Raw genomic sequence first — 21,569 nt, 5'->3', positions numbered from 1 at the left:
CGGGTCACTCGCTCGGTCTGCCTTTGAGGCCTTTTCCCGCCACTGGGGCGCTCGTGTAAACCCCCAAAAACACCTGAGAGAAACACCGGCAGTTTGTCACAAGACATGAAACATGAACACAAAACAGGCGCTTGATAGCCACAGCGACACACACACACACTCTTTAAGATGGTGGATGGTGTGTCCAACGGCGGCGACCTCCGAGACACATCGGCAGGGCGCGGCGGCGACACTGCGTCTCAGGGGCAGTGAATTTTGAGAAGTGAGACGCGAGGTCAGGCGAGGCATTTGGAATCAGAGAGGCAAACCGAAGCGGTTGGCAGAAGTGAGAGAAGAAGGCTTGTAGGAAGCAGGCAGCTGAAGAAGAGGAACAGGACACGCGAGCGGGAAGCGAGCTTGAGAGGCGACCGGACGTCCCGCTCTCATCATCCCATTAAAATAACAAGATGAGGAGCCTCACGACTGAGATTAGACTTCAGTCGGCTGCTCGGCACCTGAAGACAAGTCCCCCTGAGGACGTGACGGACCACCGGTCTCTCTCTGACTGTTTTGGAAACGCCTCAACTCAACAGTAACAGCGGGTTTGCGTCTCTCCTTTCGTGGTTTTCTCTTAGACGCCACAGACGTGATGCTCAGGTGAACTGGAAACCAAATTTGTCTACTTAAGCTCAACACATGCAAGCTGCGTTGCGAGTAATTGCATCATCTGACGCACATCAGTTGACACCTATTACACACACACACACACACACACCATATTGACACTGATCCAGAACATGGATGCTGCCTGGAACTGTTTGCAAAATGAAAATAGAAACATAGCTAATCCTGACATGAAGACCGGCTCCAAAACACGGCCGCCTTGTGGGCTCACAAACACAATTAGGATTGCTGCGCGCCTTTTAGCCCCGCGACATCCTGGCGGGCTGCCACGGGTATTCCTGTGTAGTTTGGCACCGCGCGGTGGCTGGCTTGGCCGCTCGGGGCTAACCAGGTATGGATAAAGATCTATGGAGGAAAACGCACAAGAAAAACACAGCCGGCGTGAATAGAAGATCCATGATTCGTCTCCTGATTGGCTCCTAGTGTCGTGGTTTTAAAGCCGCACATGTTAAGTGAACGGTAAGTGCGTCGCACCCGTATATTGTGTGTATACACGCGTTTTCCGTCTCTGTGAACTGACACACAACCCCCGCAGTCCTTCGTTATTATCATTATTATCGCTTCCCCCGAGGAGCGGCTTTCCAAAGTTAATAGCACCATCAGGGTTTTGACTCCATCGTATATCAAATTTTCTATCAAACAGTCCAGCCAAGTGTTCCGCACTCGCAGAAGCTTTTAAGATCTCCTCGGACTCTAATGGCTCCGTCTGCTTTGTGTATTTAAGAAAAAAAAAGAAAAGTTGTGCACATTTTGGTTGCTTTGTAGTGCAGTTGTCAAAAGAAACAGCATCAGTTTACAACATGATCACAACAATGTTTTTTTTTTAGAAGAGCACAGTTTGAAGCGTCATCAGGAGGGAAGATTGGCCTCGGAAGTGGTTTATAGGACGGAGACGCAGGACGGACTCGGACACTCGACCTTCTCTCCCACGTTTCACCTTTGCTTCTTTCGTTTTGGCTCCTTTGTTTGACTTGGACACGGCCGTCATTTCCTCTTTAACAACTTCTCCACATTATTCTGGTTACAAAATTATTTGGGATCATTTTGCGAAGATGAGATGGCGAGCCAAGGCTATGACATGCACAAAGGATTTCAATGTGTTGACACGGGATATTTCTGTAATGAGTTATGTGCTGTATCGATTTTCATAATCCTAGCAAGAAAATTCATATATTCTGTATTCCCAATCGACTCACCATTGCTCATAAGCCCTGTCATTGCACTGGCCTGCTTCTTTTTAACATTTATTTGCTATATAACCCAAATTATTTTTGACGTTTGAGGGTTTCCTCTTCTAATACTCGGAAACCCGTCCTTCTCCATCACCTTCCATCCTCGTTCCTACCTTCCTTCTTCCCCTGATCAGTATTCGAGTGGATGGTTGAAAGCGGTTTTGCAGAAAGCCCTCCAGCGTCGGCATCCATTCACATGGGATTACGAGCACAAGGAGAGAGCAGAGAAGGGAGGAGAGGGGGAGTAGCTGGGGCAGACTGGGCCTCAGCCAGCAGAGAGCAGAGAGTGATTCAGTCTGTGGGAAGGAGTGCCGGGATGGAGGGAGCGCAGGAGAAATCCTGCCGAGTCATCCTGGCGTAGGACGCTCCCGTCACCCGCCGGCCTCACGCCAATGCACTGCAGATGTGGAAGCCGTCGTCCATGCAGGGTGACTTGATGAGGGGGCGGGCACCCGGGGGTCCCCGTGCATCGGTACATGAACAGCATCATTGCCAACGTTGTCCATCCTCTAGTGTTAGTGGCTATTAGGTCTTTAACTAGTCGCATTCATGATCTATTTGAGTCCACCTATTTGAATCTTGGCTTCGGAAAGCTGAGTCACTTCCTATTGGAGTTTTCTACAGCCTGAATCTTAGGAACCTTAAAATATTGACTTAGTGCATCGACAAAGCTAATGCATCAATTCAATGAATGTTTTAATAATTCAGCAGATTAGTTTCTTGGACATTATTTGACTGAGTCAGTTCGCTTCTGGGAAGAATCTTTTTTTCCGTAACTTCCATATTAAAAAACTGTCAAAGTGAATTCAACATTGCTTCAATTATGCGGCTCTGGCCCAGATAGAGTTTTGCAGGTGCTCTTTAAAGCAGAAAGAGGAAGTGTGTGTGTGTTAGTGTGTGGGTGTCTATGTCTCGTGTTATCACAATAGATGATTTTTAATTGAATTGAATCGCCAATTCCAAGCCCAAAGGGGTGAAGAATATTGTCCAGATGAAATAACAGAACATTAGCAGATTTAATTACAGTACAGTATATGATTATTTTATTTTGAAACAAGGCCCTCATTCTTTCTCTTTTAGCCTCTTCCCCTGCCATTACTGTGCATGCTTTTTTAATACATATTTTAGAATACATTACATTTTGCATGCTATTAAAGCTCTTTGCTGCAGTAATGGCATACTTATTATTGTGAGTGTGCACATTATTGTCTAGTTTGTGTGTACTATAGTGTCAGTAGGAGCAGTTTACCAAAAAATGGTTCCAAAAAAAGCACGTAACTAAATCAAGGTCGTCAAATATATTTGAGTGGACGGACCGATTCGATAGGAGCATCACACGACACACTATGTGGTTTTCAAATAGTACTAATGATGACTTTCTACCTCTCGTTTGCAGTAAACTGTGCTGTCGTGCGTCTCCCGCCCACAGTGCAGTTAACCTCGGACCTGAATGTGACAGGCGTCTGTCATCTCTGAGGCAACGTGCCGCTCGGATGGCAGCTGCCTTTGTGTGTCGTGGACAACACAATGACACGCACGTGCGCAACAGCAATTGGTGGCACGCAAAGAAATGGAAATACACACGCTGAAATTTGTAGAATTATGCTTCCTGCCACTCAGAAGGCGTAATCACCTGGCTCGTATGTGCACACACACACACACACACACTGACGTTTTTGTTGTTTGGCGATTTTGCCGTTGCAATCTTGGATTAAGTCGCCATGTGTTGTATTTTTGTTTCCCGCTATGATTGAACACAATGATGCAGTATATATATACGGCTCTGGTAGCAGTAGCAACCTGTCACAGTAAAACACGCGCCGCTTTATGTCCGTTTTACTCTAAATGGATCATAACTTAAAAAATGAACATCAAGCTGTGCTGAAGGGGACCGTGAAGTCGTGTTCATCATAGTCACTTTACTTCCATGAAATTGGACTTGTTTTTGCAGCCGTAGGAGTCGTCTGCTGGTCATTCTATTCATATGTAATTAGATGAGTTCATACCAGAGTCTGAAAAGCACCGTGTTTGTAGCCCTGGAACACACATGCGCTCGCTCCAGCCCTCACATGCGTAGATGAGGCACGTCTGTTTGTGCAGGCGGAGACGGACATTCATTCTAGGGGAGCTGTGTGATTTGTAGCTCATGAGATTAACCGTTGGTGGTGCAGTTATATTTCATCTCCTGCAACCCTAAACATCATATTCAGTGAGCAACTCATTTGAATAAGTACGAATTATGTTTCCTCAAATATGTTCCGTAGGGTATAAATGAATTATTTGTCGCAGAATGGATTGCACCGTACAGATGTTGCTCTTAAATGATGTGCATTTCTTACGATATTACTTTGATATCTGATTAAGCCGGACTATGCTACTGTTTGTAAATGCCGTATGTAAATCTAGGTTAGTGTGTTTGAGCGATTCTCAATGTTTCGTGAGTCTCTGGGCACATTTTGAATGAGATTTATGTGAAGTATCCCAATTCCTCCCTAAAAATGAATATATTCATGTTTAGGAGCAGAGCATTGGGGCAGAAGGGGAGGCTGTGTGTGTGTGTGCACACATGTTTTTGTGTGTATTTTAGTAGGAACTGCTACTCTCCACAAAGCCCTGAAGCAACAATGGGAAAGACTCAGAGAGAGCATAGCAGAGAGAGGGAGGGAGGGAGGGAGGGAGAGAGAGGGAGGGAGAAGGAGGCTTTCTGCGCATTATATCACGCCTGCCCTCAAAGTCAGTGCAAGGACACGTTTGCACAAATCCATGTGTTGCTGTGCTATTGAGTGTATGTGTTATTGTACAGTGTAACGCGAGGTTTCTGTTTCATTAACAACATAAATCCACACCGTGTAGTGCAAGCGTCCGTCACCAAATATGATCAGGAGGAAACGTATATTGGAAAAATCACGTGACTCAGGTACCAGAGTTTGAGTCCTACATCCCACATTTTAAGGCTATTAAAGTGTAGTTAATTCACTTGAATCTTTCCTTATTTACCGTAGTTGTTAGGAGTAGATATTGCATCGAGAACTAATAAAATATCTGTTTTCCATATTCATTCGATTCAAATGTGTCCTCAATATGTGGACACTTATGATGTTGAATGAATATTTATTTGACCATACATTGTTCCTGTTCCTGTTCCGAGACATGGTTGTAATGTTATGTAGTTTGGAAAGAGTCATTTCAGCTTGGGGAAAGCTTTTTCTTGACAGCCGATATTAGATTCGGACATTAAGCTGGTTGTGTGCTGTTATTCGATCGCTTAATACGAGGCCATCTGTCACGAACGAAGAAGAAATACCCCAGCGTCTCCTTTCTCTTGAAAGTAATGGATAAAGAAGAAAGTGCTGTCAAAAGAGATTGATACAACTTCACCCCCCCGCCCCCACTTGGGTGGCGTGTCCCAGCTGCTGAGCCGGGGGGGCCGTTGTGTGTGGATGCAGGTTCACAGGTGTTGCTCAAAGCACCGCGCGGAATAAAAAGAATGACTGAAAGGAGCGTGGCAACCTTGAAAATATTAGCAAAGGCGGATTACCGGGGTCGTGCATTAGTATTCCTCGGGCGGATTCGGGGGGGGGGGGTTGAATTGAAGGATGGATGAAAGAGCGAAACGATGGAAGAGGGATGAGAAGATGAATGGATAGTTGGTGAAAGGGTTCCTAACCTCTCATTAAACTTAAGTCAGATGGATGGATGAAAAGAGGAGATGACAAACCCATGAGAATTAAGCAGTGGGTGTGTCTTTGCCCCCCCGTGGGGCCTGTAGGTCTCAATAGAAGGTGGCTGATTGAATAACTAAACATTCTCTTTGGTTTGCCGCCCTCCTCCCGGCCGCTTCACGCAGATGCGGCGGTAAATGATCCATCCTTTTGCACAATATGGCTGTGTGCGTTCTTCTACCCCGTCCTACGCCTGTCCCGGGCCGCCGCCGCCGCCCTCTCGTCCCCCTCCTCTGTCGTTCTCCGCTACACCCTTTTAATCCTCGTCTCCTTCTCTCCACAGAATAACTTTCTGCCACCTGCCCTTCCAGAGCAAATGGTTGTACATCGGCACAGAACGGGGGAACATCCACGTCGTCAACGTGGAGTCCTTCATGCTCTCAGGCTACGTCATCATGTGGAACAAAGCCATTGAACTGTGAGTGAGACTGCCCACGTGTCGTGCCTCCCACGCTTAATGCCCTCAACGTTCCTCACATTGGCTCTCTGCTTCCTCCTCTTCTCACCGCACAACTTCGCCTTTGTGTGGCATGCAGGAGGGAGAGGGAAGGGGTGAGGGGGGGGGGGGGTTCTCATCCACAGTGAATCACCGATACGCGGATCAATATTTGAACTCTGCAGGAATCAAACTCATATAAGCTGCACTGCAACATTGATCCAAGGTTCTATTGACTCACCTTGCAGCACTTATTTGAGGCAGGCGATGCACAGCAGTCAGCATTTTACCTTTCATAAGGTTACTTTGGCTTAAATATAATGAGATAAGAAAGAATCATTAGTCAGTCTATCACTTCCGACTCCAGTGTCGGGCTCCCGGTAGTGAGCGACCTGTCTTCTCGCTGCTTCGATGGATCTGTCACTTTGACAGGCTCCATTTTGGTTCCCTGCTGTAGAGACTTAAATTATTCACTGGAGCGTTTTGCTTCACGCTCCCCCCCTCAAACCCCTTCTGTGCATGTGTGTTTGCATGTGTGTGTGTGTGTGTGTGTGTGTGTGTGTGTGTGTGTGCAGAGAGGGAAAAGATGGAGGAAGGAGGGAGGGGGCGGAACAGGTGTCTGCCGAGATCAGTGTATGGTACACACAGACGTCTCGTCTTGTCGACAGGGCTGCAGGGAGGAAAAGGCGAGAGTGAGCGGCGGGGGAGGGCGGCGGAGAGGGAGGGGGTGGAGGGGGGGGGGAGGTGGAGTGCATGACTGAGGGGAGACTGGAGTGGATGAGACGCGGCTTTTGCCTGAGGTAAAGGACATGCGTAGGAGGAATGTGATGGAGGAGACGGCTGAAGTGGTGACAGAGGTATAAATGCAGGTAGCAGAGGGCAGAGCAGAGGAGTTGTGCAGATAAGTGAGGTTAAAGAGCTGGAAAGGTTTTCAATTAAAGAAAAAAAAGGGCAGAGGAGGAAGGCAAGGAGGGATAAAAATGAGAAAAAGGGTAGATGCTTATAATAAGATAGAGATGTGGATACAGGAGTAGTTCTTGACTAAAGGACATTGCAATAACATTTCTTTCCTAGACTGTCTCCAACTTGGGAATGTAATGTTTTAATGTATATCACACTTATACATGCAGCGACGACACGAAATGTACTTACACATCTCTAACCTCCCTCCATGTCTTTAACTGACCCGGAAAAGAATCATGCAGCAGCTTTGTTCAACTGCAACACACACGGCGTTCAGAGAAAAGCAGCTTTCTATGTCTTTTGCTTCGGGCCTCAACTCTTGGAGATGTCGGCAGGGGCCATCAATTGATTCATTGATTGGTTTCAGAGGTTTGCACATGTGTCCATATGCATGAGGTTTGTTTGAGCCGGATCAGAGAGGCGTGCTGTGCTTCTCTTGTCCTCTCTCCTTTTGTTGCTCGCCAGCTGTGGGGGTTGGAAAGGTTGCGGTCGTTCAGGTAGAAAGTCCCATTGTTCTCCTCTGATGCCAGCGTTTCACCTCCGTTCGCCCGACTACACCCCCCACATTTGTATTACTGCCATGAACTGGCTCCAATACACGGCGTGCTATCGAATGGAATTTTGAGGATTGTATTTTCATCCCTGCCTACTACACCTTTGCATCCGTTGGAATTGCTGTAATGAGTGTGGTAACGTGACGCGTGTACCGGGGTCATCGTCCCTCGGGCCCTGCTATTCGGATACAGGCGGCAGTAGCTGCGCCAATTGCCTCCTAGCCCGGCCTGGCTCGGCCTAACCCAGTTTGTGTGACTCACATATACTGCGTGCATAAACAACTGCGTGAAGCTTTAGTTCAGTCAGTGCTTTGGGCATTAAGGACGTGGCCATAAGGCCACATGTGTGTTTGTTCACGTGACGCATGGTTTTATGTGTACACTGTATACGTAAGAATATTTATATGTGTGTACCTGGCAGCGTGTGTGTGTGTGTGTGTGTGTGTGATTTGATTCAGCTAGATGAGCACTGGGCACAGCGGGGCAGAGAGAAGTGGGACAGGAGTGGTAAAATGTTAACAGCATACTATGACACATAATTCACGTGAACATGTCGGCCTGAGGCCTATTCTGTCCTCTTTTATTTCCCCCCAGTAATTCCTCCCTTCTACGTATTCTTACTGCATTTGTATGCATATGGGTGGTGCTCATCTGGCACAGGAGTTTTCCTACTAGGCGAGCATGAAGGCAAAGTGGCACCAGGAGCCCAGGATACAGGAACACCATATTCACTTGCCAAGGTGGGAATTACAAATTGTCTTGAGGATTCACTTAATTTTATTCACTTAAGTATAAAGATTATTATATTGAGCAGTTGGCACTTTTGAAAATGATCATTTTATAATTTTAAGGTGCCGTCTTGGATTTAAATATATCATCTTCCCTGTTTTGTTCAATACAAAAACAAGCCGATGCCAGCTGAAGAATCAGGAGAGACCTGTACCAGATAGTGTATCAGATATAATATAATCAGATACAATCTGACTTTGTTATAGAAAATAGCTCAAAATATACTTTAATAATTGTATTACTACATTTGAATTCTAATTCTATATTTTGACACATCCGCTTATTGGCTCCTTTTTGCAACGAATGAGACGAATAGATCTAATATCTGTCCGTTGGATATGAAGGTTCAGTCAGGATTTGCTTAGATGAGTTTCTACTATGAACCATTTTACCCCTGATTGAACCTTTCTGAGAACCCAAATCCTTTCCTGTGAGCCAATGAAAACGCAAGATGTGCGGCGACGGAAATTTTGGTGTCTTTATTTACCTCCGACTCGCAATAGACAATCCACGTCCCCTGTGTCTCCCACTGTTTGTTGACTCAACCTCGTTTGGACGGATAAACTTGTCGGAGGATTCGTAGTCTGATTATATTTGTCACCCTCTGCAGCCGAATCGATCGTGTAATGTGCAAGATGTATAGTGTGTACAGGCCTTAACTCTCACTAATGAATTAAATTATTCCTTACCTTTTTTTGTTTAGTCAGCAGAAAAGACAAAGCGCTTTTCGGTGTGTTCATTAGTTCCTTCTCAGGGACAGTCTGTTAATCGTTCTAAATCAATGCATCGCCTCCATTAAAGGTAAGAAATGTAAATCCGAATATTGCCGCAAACATGAGGGTGACCGAAACATAATGCTGCCAGTGGCCCCTCCGAACTTACCTGTGCTCTGTATAATACAAGCACAACGACATGGCCGCATCGATTCTAGACAAGAACTATTTCCTGTGGTCAAGTCACATCTAAGGTCTCATTCACTGCAGGAGTAACTCTTCTCCTCGCACGCAAACCTTGTGGGATGGTAAAAGATTTGCATTCGATTTAGATTTTGCATGAAAGTATTAATGAATAGCCTTGATTTTTTTATTTATCTTTCGGCAAGTATACATGGTATAAGCAGGATAATGCCCTGCGAGCTCTCCATTATCAGGATTTAGTGGACAGAGGGGAGGCCAGATCCATTAATGCCCGATTATGGACACCTCTATGGGCATTATCCCCTACTTAACCCGACAGATAAGGGAACAAGCATACTTTCCCAAAGGATATAACTCCTTTAACTGCGACACATCACTGGTTGTCTCTGTTGCTCTTGCTGTCTTTCAGTAAGCTTTTAAAAAGGCAGCAGAATCCTGTGTGTCACGGCTGTGCTGTCAATGGCCTTATCAGTCGACAGCAGGAGGGGATCTAATGCAAAATGCTACCGCTTTGGTTCTTTCATGTACTGAAAAACTTGTACTACGCATTAACGTACACACACACGCGCGCACACATGAAATCCCAGTCTTGCCAGGTGACATGAGGCGGTTTACGGAACGGTTGTGGCCTCTTTGGCCTCGCAGTGTGGTGACGCCAAGCGTTCAGGTCCTCACAGTGTCTGACACTGTAACAGTGGGTATGCAGTTGACCCATCATTCTTAGTATGTATAGTACATATTAGTTTATCCACAGATCACTGTGTTTGAGATGAATGTTTGAGACACAAATAAGGCTTTGGTGCAATAAAGGTTCATAGCAAGTTCCTTTTTTTTTACCTGAAGGTGCCAAGGTGCAGATATATTGAGTGTTATATTTGTGTGTCACATGAAAGACCTTGAATCACTATTTGTGAGAGAACAATGTTAACTGAATGAATGACGCCTTAACAACAATGGCGTGCTCGTGAAAAAACAAGTACGCATAGACATAATGAGAAGATGCTTTATAGACCACATGTCCCTTTGAACATGCTAAATCAATCAATCCATCATCTTCTTTCATACACCAAATTGTTTTTACCCCTCAGGACCTCAGTCATTAGCAGTGCGCAGTCAGAAATGCGTGCTTACGGGACCGCGTTGGAGCAGTCAGGCGGGCGTTGTTTGTGTCTGTGTGCGTGTGTGTGTGTGTGTGTGTGTGGGGGGGGGGTTTGTGTGTTTATGGCAGAGTATGCATGCGTTTTGCGAGCCTGTCTGTGCTCTGCCCATTCTGCCTCTGTTGCCATGGCGACTCCTTCCTCACCAAACCTGAACATGTATTTTGTCCGTGTCAGATTTATTTACTGTTAGTATAACATCAGGTTTTAACAAACCGTGTTTGTTTGTGGAGAGTCCTATGGGGGGGGGGATATTGCGCACGAAATCCCGAAACAAAAGGAAATGAACCGCGTGGGACGGCCCGCCTTTTTACGCAAGTTGCATTTCGTAATCAGCAAGAGGGTAATTGTTTGTTATGGATGTGGGTTTTACAAATGGGCTGGATGTTAAGATGTCTCTCAACTGTGCCGACATGCAAATGGATGTGTGTGTGCGTGTGTGTGTGAATGGGCGTTCTGCTATGGACGCCTGTTAGCTGAGAGACAGCCAGTGACGGGGGATTAGATGAATCAACAGCTCCAGCTGCAGCAGAGCTTAGGTAATAAGGCTCTGGCACAAACAGGCTAAATATAGAGACAACTGACTGCCTGCCTGCCTGCCCACTAACTGCTACCTTTTAACACACATGCACGCACATGCACGCACAAGCAAACACATACAAACACATGCAAACATGACTAGTCTTCTCTGGTCCTTTGCTTGTACTTTTAGGTGATTTCTTACCTTTTTACACGGCGAGTCTTGTGTTGACGCAAATCATTTTTACACCACCAGGAATGTAGCAATGTTGTCTTTGTTTTTAAATGTTGACCAAGATTGATAATCAAGGAATGAATGTCCTTGATCTCAACATCGATAGGAAACAATCCGTATTTTATTGCTGTAAGTGTAAACGTGTATTATAGATCCACAGATCCAAGAACTCAAAGAAGAGCGGGACTCAAAGTTTCAATTACAAATCCTTCTGTTACTTCAGCACCATGGACAGCGATACTCAGCGCCGTTCTTCTTCTCACATTTCAAAGCCATTGTCGGGGCCTCAGATTCTAATTGGCACAAACCTCAGTCAGATAAAGGATCAATGAGTCAGGCAGACTAGATTAACATATTCAACAAAGCAAACCCCTCTTTTTGCTACTGAGGGACGGAGATGGGGGGTGAAGATGGAGCATTGCAATGCAGTACAATGCAGTTCTCCACTTAATATTATCACCATCATGTGGTTGTCCTTCACTGAGAGACTTACGGATGATTTAAAAACACACACACAGGCAGAGGTACGGACGCATGCACATTCACGTCCTCTGGGTACCGCCTGGCCTGCCTGTGCCATCCATCACAACCTTAACTGGGCTTAAGTCTTTGAACAGGCCTTTAGTGGCTTGCAGCGATTGGTAGATGTATCCTTCCTGGTGGACCCCTTACAGGGGTTCAGAGACACTTGCTTTCCACCTCAAACCCCAAATCCCTGCAGCACTATGTTATGTGTATGTATGAGAGAACAATGTCCATGGCCTTGTTTTTAATGCCCGACCGCTGCATCACTGCATGAAGAGAAAAAACATCATCTGTGTCTCCCTTTGTGTGTCCCTCATAAGGTCCTCCAAGGCTCACCCTGGACCAGTTGTGCATATAAGTGACAACCCCATCGACGAGGGAAAGGTAAATGATAACACTTGTCTCTCCACACACACACGCAAATAAATGTCAAAGTACACATTATGCATGTTGTCTCTCTGATAGGAGTCAGTAGCAGCAAATCCATCAGCAGTATTGCATTTGACACCCTTTGCAAACAGAAAGGTGTTGTTATTTTGGCGACAATGAGGTCCAGTATTTGATGTTGTTGGGAGAATATACAGTGAAGACTATATTAAAGCCTTGCTTTGCTCTTTCTATACTGCATAGTCTCTCTATTTGCTGACTGGCTTAGAATTACTCACCAAACCATCTCATATATGTATATATGTTCAACTTAAACCCGCTGCGTTCACACCATACAAAAACGGGGCTTTACTACGGCCTCGTCTCCCCAGCACACACGCTGAAACAGGTCCGCTCTGTGGTGCTGATCCGTTTTATTCACACATTTGAAATTTTAGAAAGAACTCCTCTGTGCGGAGTCCTCGGTGTGCGTTTTTTTCTAAAAAAAAACGCACACCGTTATGTTCCTAATAAAATCTTTTAACAGCGTCTCCTGTGACCCATGCTGGGAAAGTTTCTCCCTCAGCCCCCCCCACCCCCCGACCCCCCCGGTCTGCTTACATCCGACTTCCTTTCATGCGGCGCGATAACATCAAATGTATTACTTCTTTTTCCGCCCATCATGTGGTTCATTCCATCTCTTCTCTGTCATCTCTCCTGCCTCTCTCACCGACTCCCCGTCGCTCTTCCTCTCCAGCTCATAATTGGATTTGAGTCCGGGATCGTGGTCCTATGGGATCTGAAATCAAAGAAGGCTGACTATCGCTACACTTACGATGAGGTAGGCAAATCTCCACTATTTCCTTTCAGTGATTCCTCACACTTTTGTGCATTTCAGTGAATATAAAGCAACATTTCGGTTTGCCAGAAAAGAGTTTAGGTTTAACTCCCAACTGGAGCCACCAACGGAATTCGTGCTATCGAGCTACTAGGACGATTAAAATACTTAATACTGTAAATACTTACAAAAAAGTGCTTGCAGGGGGATTTAGTTGCTTTAGTACTTCAGTTGGTTTCACGAGAAAGTATCTATGAAAATATCACTGCACAAAATCAAAACTCTTTTGCCAGGGCTGCAGTCCGAACTAAAGAAAAACACTGCCGTATTTACAAGAACAACAGTGTGTGAAATGCATGATTCAAGCATCTCATGATTTATGCATGCTCTCCGGAGTGATGTCGCAGGGCTGCACAGTGATTTGCGCTCGCATATTGCAGCTGCATAAAACCCACCTTTTTCAAAGCACTGAGTCATGTAGCTTCATTGGCTTCCCCGGGGGCAACAGTGTGCGTCTATAAATAAAAGATGACATGACAATGAAAAAGGAGACACGGTGTCAGAGCCGCTCAGATCTCTCTGTCCTGGCATGTGTCAAACCAAAGACCATGTCGGCTATCAGGTCCTTATCGCTACTTACATAGTTGCTGTGTTCTGTAACAGACGTGATGAACTGTATGACGGCCCGGGTTGTTTGTGATGGTTTTATAGAATATTCCCCTTGCCGACTTGCTTTGGCAATAATTACAACCAATAGCAGTACGACTGTTCCTCGTATCCTAAATAGCCCTTTTTAGGCTCTTAGACGCAGAGCCAGACTGAGTGATAATCAGATTATTGCAACGCGCATGCTGGTGCTCATCTCATTGTCAGCGCTTGGGGTGTTGTGAGGTGTCAAGACATGGACACAAATCCCAGATTGGATATTGCATGTTCAGTCCGTGCCGTTCTCTCTCTCCCTCCCTCCCTCCCTCGGTCCCTCCCCCCCTGTCCCCTTCTCTCAGATAAGCTAATACCCTCCTGCTGCTCCGAGGGCGTTACATTCTCTCGTATCCAATCCCCTAAAGGGGCTCGTCTCTTCTATCTCCAAACCCCTCCAGTGACACCTCTCCAGAGACCGGGGGTTGAGGGGGACGGGGGGGTGGGGGGGAGGACTCAAACCTCCTAATTCTGCTCATGATGATTTACACTTTTACACTACAGAAAGCGCCTGAAATCCTCAAACATTCTTTCCTGGCCTTTGGACCTTCCTGGGGTTAGTCCCCTGGCAAATACATCCAAGTGGTTATTAGAGTCAGATATATTGAAAGCTCCCAGAAAGGAGAAATACAGACCGCAGCGATTCTTGCCTGCTCACTGGGCGAGAGACAGAGAGACAGAGAGAGAGAGAGAGAGCAGCAGATAATATATATTATTATTATTATACAAAAATTCCTGGTTATTTCCTGACCTATGCAGACCACTGCAGGAAGGTGCCACATTGCCGTATTTTGTGTGAAGGCAGCTTCCTCCCACCCGGCCTGTATGCGTGGCGCACACTTACCTTTGGTCACACAGACACACAAACCTGCAGCTCTTCGCACATCCGTGTCTCCATCCGAGCAAGAGAAGCCCACCTCACCGGAGCGCTGTTGATCGGCTGAGGACGCCTCGAACGCGGCGCGGTGGCGAGAGCGGAGAACATCCGAGCGGAAGGTGCAGCTTGTGCAGTTACGGCGTTCATTTAGAAAGGTTAAGAGGTGTCATGAGTGCATTCAGCGTATGCGATGGGCCTTGTTGTTTAGATTTGGCGTGATTACGGAGTCACTGAAGACTGAAATGAATGTCCAACGTCAAGACGGTTGCTATGGAAACACGTGTCTAATTTGCTCCATTCCAGCCAATTAACCTATATCCAACATTAGTTATAAGCCGTTGGTACAAGTGGAATTATTGTGTGGAAATTACTTAACGACAAATATATTCTGTACATCTATTAAATCCTTCCTGCTGTGCTCTCTTTTTCCCGCATTGGGGCTTTCATTCAAACACTATTTGCCCAGAAGCTCGCTGCCGAGTATCAAAGTTGTCGACTTTTCAGCGACAGAGTAAACCTGCCGTCTATCAGAGAAGGATTGTGTCTTTGTAAATGTGTGCGTTTCTAAACAAGAGACAGGCAGTCTACGTTCTCATGCTTCGGAGTAGATACAGGGTTTTGTGAGTAATGTCGACTCCGTATTTCTTGGTCATATTTTTTCTACCTCATGCACTCGCACAACGTCAGCATGCAGGGTGCACACATCGGGGAAATAATGAAATGGTTTTTGACTCAAATGACGGCAGCTTTTGTTAGTTATGCATGCTGTCATACTGCAGAAATGTCAGCAGGCCCGAAGCTCAAACCACCCCCCCCCCCCCCCCCCCCCCTCAGACAGCAACTTAAGTTTCCAGGCGGAGGCATAAAACTTTGGTTTCTACAAGCTCACAAAGAGCTGAGGGAGCACGCCGTCCAGTCTGCGTCTTATCAGAAGACTGTCTATTGTTCGCTGTGGATCAGCAGTATGGGTTCCCATTGAGTGTTAGCCAGGGAGCATCCATCACTCTGACTCACCACCGGGCTCTGGTGCCTGATGAATGGAGGATGTCGTTGCCAGATTGGAGTTTTTATGTTCCCTTCCTCCTATGATGTCCTGGTTCGTCACTCAAGGGGTGCATGGGTTCTTTTTTTTTTACATTTTCAAACAAACCCTTTGCCATCGAACATCACTTTATTTCTACATTTTTTTCTGTAAAGTCAAATGTATTTCTCTTTTCTCTCTATCCTTTTTTTTTCTCTCTGTCAAATTATTAAAACGGAACTATTGCAGTTTTTGCCAACAAGCCCAGAATCGATCTTGCAGAAGTGTTTGGTTTCCTCTAGTGGGACTAACATAATGAGAAAAAGTTTGTGTACTAATGCAACGTGCAACATGTCTGAACAGCGTAATTCTTTTTGATGGACAGCTCAAATGACTCCATTTAAGAGCAGATGCTCCAAGTTATTTACATACTCAAGACTGGTTTTATCCCCCTTTGCACCTGTGCAGGATACAGACAGATAACCGGACTGGTCTTTGCTGATTGGCAGATTTAGCTCAATGTCCATGAGAAGGAAAATATCATTCTGTATATGATGCTTAGTCTCTGTCAGGGTCTTACTGTCAATTATGCTCATGTTAATTCCTTGTTAAAGAAAAGAAGAGGAATCCCTTAAGCCGCTCCAGCAAATATTTGTTGATTCATTTTTTTTTCAAAACAATAAGGAATTGCCTTAAGGTAGCCACCGTTTTTTTTTTTTATATGAATCCATTGGTTAAAGATTCTCCTGCGTCAGCTGAATTAACCATCGCTGTGTGTGTGTGTGTGTGTGTGTGTGTGTGTGTTTGGCACAGGGCTATTCTAATCAGACTGTGACATGCATGTTTATGTCTACGTCCATTTTCCTTCACCAATCTCAATTTGTGCGTGTTGTTTTCCTCTTTGCCGTAAATTATTGTTTGTGTGTGTGTGTGTGTGGGAACACAATAGCTTGTGTGTGTGACTCTAATAAGTGTTGTGCTGAATTCTATCATACCCCAAGGACCAGTCTGTGAAAAGGGACCTAATGTAATAAATCACCAATGAGTCTTTCTAATTGACATTGTTTGATGTGATGAGCACCGTGTGTTCCTATTACTCTAATCACTTTCTAATTAAGAACAGAGCAATGTTCCCTGTTGGGAATTTATTCCGTCAAAAAAGCTCATAATTCTTCTCATGCAACTTTGACCCAGTTGTGGCATTTTGTTGAATCTGTGCAGTTGTAATTATTTTTCTGGGTGCCAGTCAACATAACGAAAAAGCACCTTAGACCCACCCACTCCCCCTACAGGTAACCCGATCTATCAACGAATAGGCCGTGAACCCGACCCAAAATACGCTCTATATGTCTAATTATCTTCATCAACTCATGCATTAAACGATAATCATTTTTCCTTTCTGATTGTGGGACGCTAAACATTTTACAGAATATAAAACGAGTTGGTGAACCCCTTTTGGCGGGAAATCATTGATAAACTGCGTCCCACCTGTCCCTGTCACTCAGCCCGGCGCCGACCAGCGCTCACATCCACATCCTCACGGCCGCGGTTACTTACTAATAGAACAATCCTCACGAAGCTCCGTAACTAAAGGATGCCTTTCGAAAAGAACATTCGACCACATTTCAGCATCTCTGTGGGAGTAAGAGGCAATGAGTCATTGGCTGTGTAATGATATAATGTGAGTGGTGCATCTCTGCGGAACGATGTCACAGAGGTAGAACTCCGCATCCCCGAGCTCACGGTGACCCGGAGTCTCTTTGATGGAAACTAGGATTCCAAACGCCCACCTCGGGGAAGTTCTCCTCGTCGTTGGTTTCCACTTTGTGAGTTCAAGGTCTGCCCGAGCGAGACTGTGGCGGATTATAGACTTTAGAATAATAGAACAATAGAAATAAAGACGTGATACAATCTGATCTGGGACCGATACAACTGGAGTTATTATCAACTGTAACTGTGTTTTTCTGTAAAAACTCCTCCCCTATTAGTGAGCCCCCCCCCCCCCCCCCCCCCCGTGTACCGTTAGTTATTAACAAGTAAACGTTCATCTCACTGCTAAATGCAGTGGATCTTTCAGCTTGGAAGAATGCACATTATGACCCAGACCGCCGGGTTAAACGGCGTGCTATGAGGAGGGGATCAATAAGCCTGGTTGCCCTTTACTGGGAGGCTTTGGGCATGATGCGTTTGTGTTTACAATGAATGCATGTTGGTCAATAAACCAAAACTGTTTAGATGACGGAGAAGCATGAGAGGACAGAACAGGCAACATGCTTTTTCCTGCCTTTCCACATTTTTATCTATCTATCTTTATCTGTGAGGTCGCCTCTGTATCAGTTTCTCAATTTCTCCCGCCCAACGAAAGATTTTTGAATAAATAATGCAAATATTGGAATTATGATTACTTGCAATCTTCCCATGTGATTGCTTTTTCACTTCCTCGCTTACTTTTCAAAATCGCATTGCTGACTAAACGTCTTTTTTATGACCCTCTGTGCCTTTTTTACCTTTGAACAAAATGACCGATCCCTTCCAACATTCACTCCAAAACAATATCCCGATACATGCATTCAGGCCACAGCAGGTGCCGTCGGGCTCTTTTACCTCACTTTTTCCATCCGCTTGGAGAGTATATAATCCAGAGTCAAGAGTCAACACGCACTTGCAGCTTAAGGTAGACCGTGGCCCCGTGACGCCCCCCCCCCCCCCCCAGCCCTCCGCCCCCCCCCCCGTCTGATCCTTCCTGCGTGTTGTTTCCTAGGCGATCCACTCAGTTGCCTGGCATCACGAGGGCAAGCAGTTCATTTGCAGTCACTCGGACGGAACTCTGACCATATGGAACATCAGAGGCCAGGGCAAGCCCATACAGACAATCACCCCACATGGTAAGGACGGTGACACACGCACGCACACACACACACGCAGCAACAAGCACAAACGCACACAGGATGTGCCTCATCTTTTTTTTACGAATCTGTTGTATCCATCTCTTACTAAAAATGAGAATGATGCTTTTTCCCTTTTTCATCTGTCGGCTCAAAAACCCAGAAGAAATGTAGAAATACTTCGGGATGTCAAACTTTCTACAGGGAGGGCCATGTGTTTAAAACAAATTAAGATTCCATTAAAAATGAGCTTTCAATGCACCTTAAGAACCTCATGAATCACTCTGTACCTCCCTCAACATCCTCCCACCATGAAACTCCCCCCATTTCAATCAGTGGATTATTGCCCGTTCAATTATGTCCTGCCTGTGTTTGCTTTAGTTTGCGTCTGCACATGCCCACAGTACCGCCGCTGCTCTGTTTATTTCCCCCAGAAAAGACCAAAGTCTGCTCTTTTGAAGATGCATTTTAATCCACACACAACTACTCGTCCCACAGAGCACAGAGACAAGTTGCTCGGATGAAGGCGGAACCGGACCCAGTTATGAGTGCAACAAATGGACACAGAGAGAGAGAGAGAGAGAGAGAGTCAGAAAGAGCAACAGAGACAGGGACTAAATGAAAGGGATTGACTTGTAACCACTTTTTCAAACTGGTGTTATGTGGAGGGAATTGTAGAAAGCATTTCACCACAGAGGCTTTTTAATTGGTTGTTTTTTCCCCCCGCTGCCGCACATAATTAGTTTGGTATTTGATGAGCATTATGTAAATTATTAGTATTTTACAGGTTGAAGTAATCCTTATGAGTCATATTTTAATTGTCTTCAAACATCTGTTATTTAGATGTAGTTATTAAAAGCGGTTCTTTATTAAACATACCTGCTCTGTATGAAGCGTTCTTTAGACTTTGCTTTGTAGTTGTGGATATAAACAGCCACTGGTCGTGCTTTCTGACATAACTTTGACATTCTGACCCTGTAAGTCATCCATGATGGTCACACCTTAGACGCATTTGTGTTTATTCATACTGATGAATCGCCCCCTTTGCTATTTCTCGGCTACTCTTCAGAGCTGCAATTTAAGTGAAATCAAAACAGCTTCTAGGAAGAGGGGGAAAAAAATGAGATGACGGGAGGAACAAGGCGAGAGGAGGTGAGGAGAGATAAACTAAAGTAACTTTTGTTTGTTCTATTTTAGGAAAACAGCCCAAGGACGGGAAGAAGCCAGAGCCCTGTAAACCCATTCTCAAAGTGGAGTACAAAACCACTAGAAATGGGTATGGTTTCTCCCTCCCTCTCACGCACATGCACACATGCTGGCATTAATGCGCTTTAATATGCAACATCGTAATGGCAGAAGACACATCAACGTTGGCAGGGGTTAACAGCAAATGGCTAACAGGAATTTATACTGTGATCTATAATTTGATTTTTGTTATTATTAAGAAAATGTCACCTTTTTCAGTCCTGGGACAATTGCAATCAGGGGTGTTGCTCAAATACTTTGTCTAGTTAGTACAGTGAAAAGCAGTTTTTAGATTTAGAATTTTAAAGCTAGTTTGTCATTATATTAAGTTGTGGTTTCACGTGTAACATTACCAACACACGTATCTATAGTGTACAACTACAATTTACAACGTCTAACGTTAATGCACATCTCCAGAAATCCAGTTAACTGTTTATAAATTGTGCATGTGTTGCAGGGAGCCCTTCATAATCCTGTCTGGTGGTTTGTCCTACGACACGGTAGGACGGCGTCCATGTCTGACGGTAATGCACGGGAAGAGCACCGCTGTGCTGGAGATGGACTATCCGATAGTGGACTTCCTCACACTCTGTGAGACTCCGTACGCCAACGGTACGCACGTGTCTGCCGGGGGGGGGGGGGGGTCTCTGCTTTACATCTGAGTGGGAATTCATCATCTGGTCCTGCTTTCGTCAAGGCATTGGCAGCACGCACATGCACACGCTTTTCTATTTGTCTGTTTTTTAACATGTGGAATTGCTTTCCCCTGTGTTAATTTGTTCCTGCAATAAAGAAGAAATTTCCCAGGGGTAAAAATCCTATTCCCGTTTCATTATCCGACACACGCAACATGGATATCGATTTTTTTTTTAGCCTCCCGTCTAATGTGTCTTGTTTCCCGTAACGTCGAGTCAACTCCTAAAGCAAGTCAGATTTGGGCTGAATGTGACGTATGCAAACAAGGACGGGAACTCGGGCAGTTATACAGCTAACGGCGGGACGCTGGGGTTATGTGATAAAGGTGATTTCTCCATGGCAACCTGATTTTATTTGATAATGGACATTTGGATTACACGATACACGTCTGTCAGACGGCGTGCATGTCTGCACTCGTAGTTATAGTACATATCTGAATGGTGTCTGCATAATGTGTAACGGTACCTCCAAATAAAACATCCAAAGAGGACGTTTAGCTACAGTATAATATAGTATCTGCATATGCTTTTTTTTATCAAGGTTCCCTGTAGTATTTAACCTCTGTCACTCCAACTGAGGCGTTTAGAAGCCAACCGCATGAGGCAAACGTGTGCAGCTGTGATCAGCGTAAAGAATTTCCCTGCATTCTTTCAGAAACTATTACTGTAATTACAATGGATTTTCTTAAATCTGCATTAAAAAAGGTTCTGTCACCTTTATTACTTAGGATTGAAATGACAGCCAGAGGTAGGTGCAGTTGGCTTTTTTTGTGCCTTAAACTATATATATATATATATATATATATATATATATATATATATATATATATATATACTGTGGATTAAACAGCAGGGTTACTTTTGAATGGGAATTTCTTAACCAGAGCAATTTCCTCCACAGACATAAATCTAATAGTTGAATCAATTTCAAGCCTTCCTGCCATCACATCTTCAGGGCACCGATATGATAATGCGATTTGCCACAGAAAGTCTAAGAAAATCTTCCCTCGTGGTTTGCAGATCTCTCTGGTTTGAGAGAAGTTCTCGCTTTAAGGAATTCCATCAGTGCAGAACGCGCGGTGTGACGAATGACTCCCCTCGTTGTTTCTCTGTGTAGACTTCCAGGAACCGTACGCTGTGGTGGTCCTTCTAGAAAAGGATTTAGTGGTGATCGACCTTGCACAAAATGGGTGAGTCGTGAGTATTAAACAACTCTTTTTTTTTCAGAATT

General features: G+C 45.0%; 1 protein-coding gene across 3 annotated transcripts in view; it reads left to right on the top strand.

Moving 5' to 3' along the window:
* stxbp5a (syntaxin binding protein 5a (tomosyn)) overlaps positions 1-21,569 on the top strand; it is a 62,948-nt gene that overhangs the window by 27,430 nt on the left and 13,949 nt on the right. For all 3 annotated transcript variants that reach the window (XM_078093356.1, XM_078093355.1, XM_040160185.2), the window contains exons 5-11: positions 5,901-6,035; positions 12,033-12,096; positions 12,836-12,919; positions 18,275-18,398; positions 19,596-19,674; positions 20,101-20,255; positions 21,456-21,528. In XM_078093356.1, the coding sequence (XP_077949482.1) occupies positions 5,901-6,035; positions 12,033-12,096; positions 12,836-12,919; positions 18,275-18,398; positions 19,596-19,674; positions 20,101-20,255; positions 21,456-21,528 (714 nt within the window). The remainder of the gene's footprint in view (positions 1-5,900; positions 6,036-12,032; positions 12,097-12,835; positions 12,920-18,274; positions 18,399-19,595; positions 19,675-20,100; positions 20,256-21,455; positions 21,529-21,569) is intronic.

Source organism: Gasterosteus aculeatus, chromosome 18 (assembly GCF_964276395.1).
Source record: "Gasterosteus aculeatus chromosome 18, fGasAcu3.hap1.1, whole genome shotgun sequence".
In the NCBI taxonomy this organism is placed as follows: Eukaryota; Metazoa; Chordata; class Actinopteri; order Perciformes; family Gasterosteidae; genus Gasterosteus; species Gasterosteus aculeatus.
The sequence above is the reverse complement of the archived record's forward strand: the minus strand, read 5'-3'. Positions and strand labels throughout refer to the sequence as shown.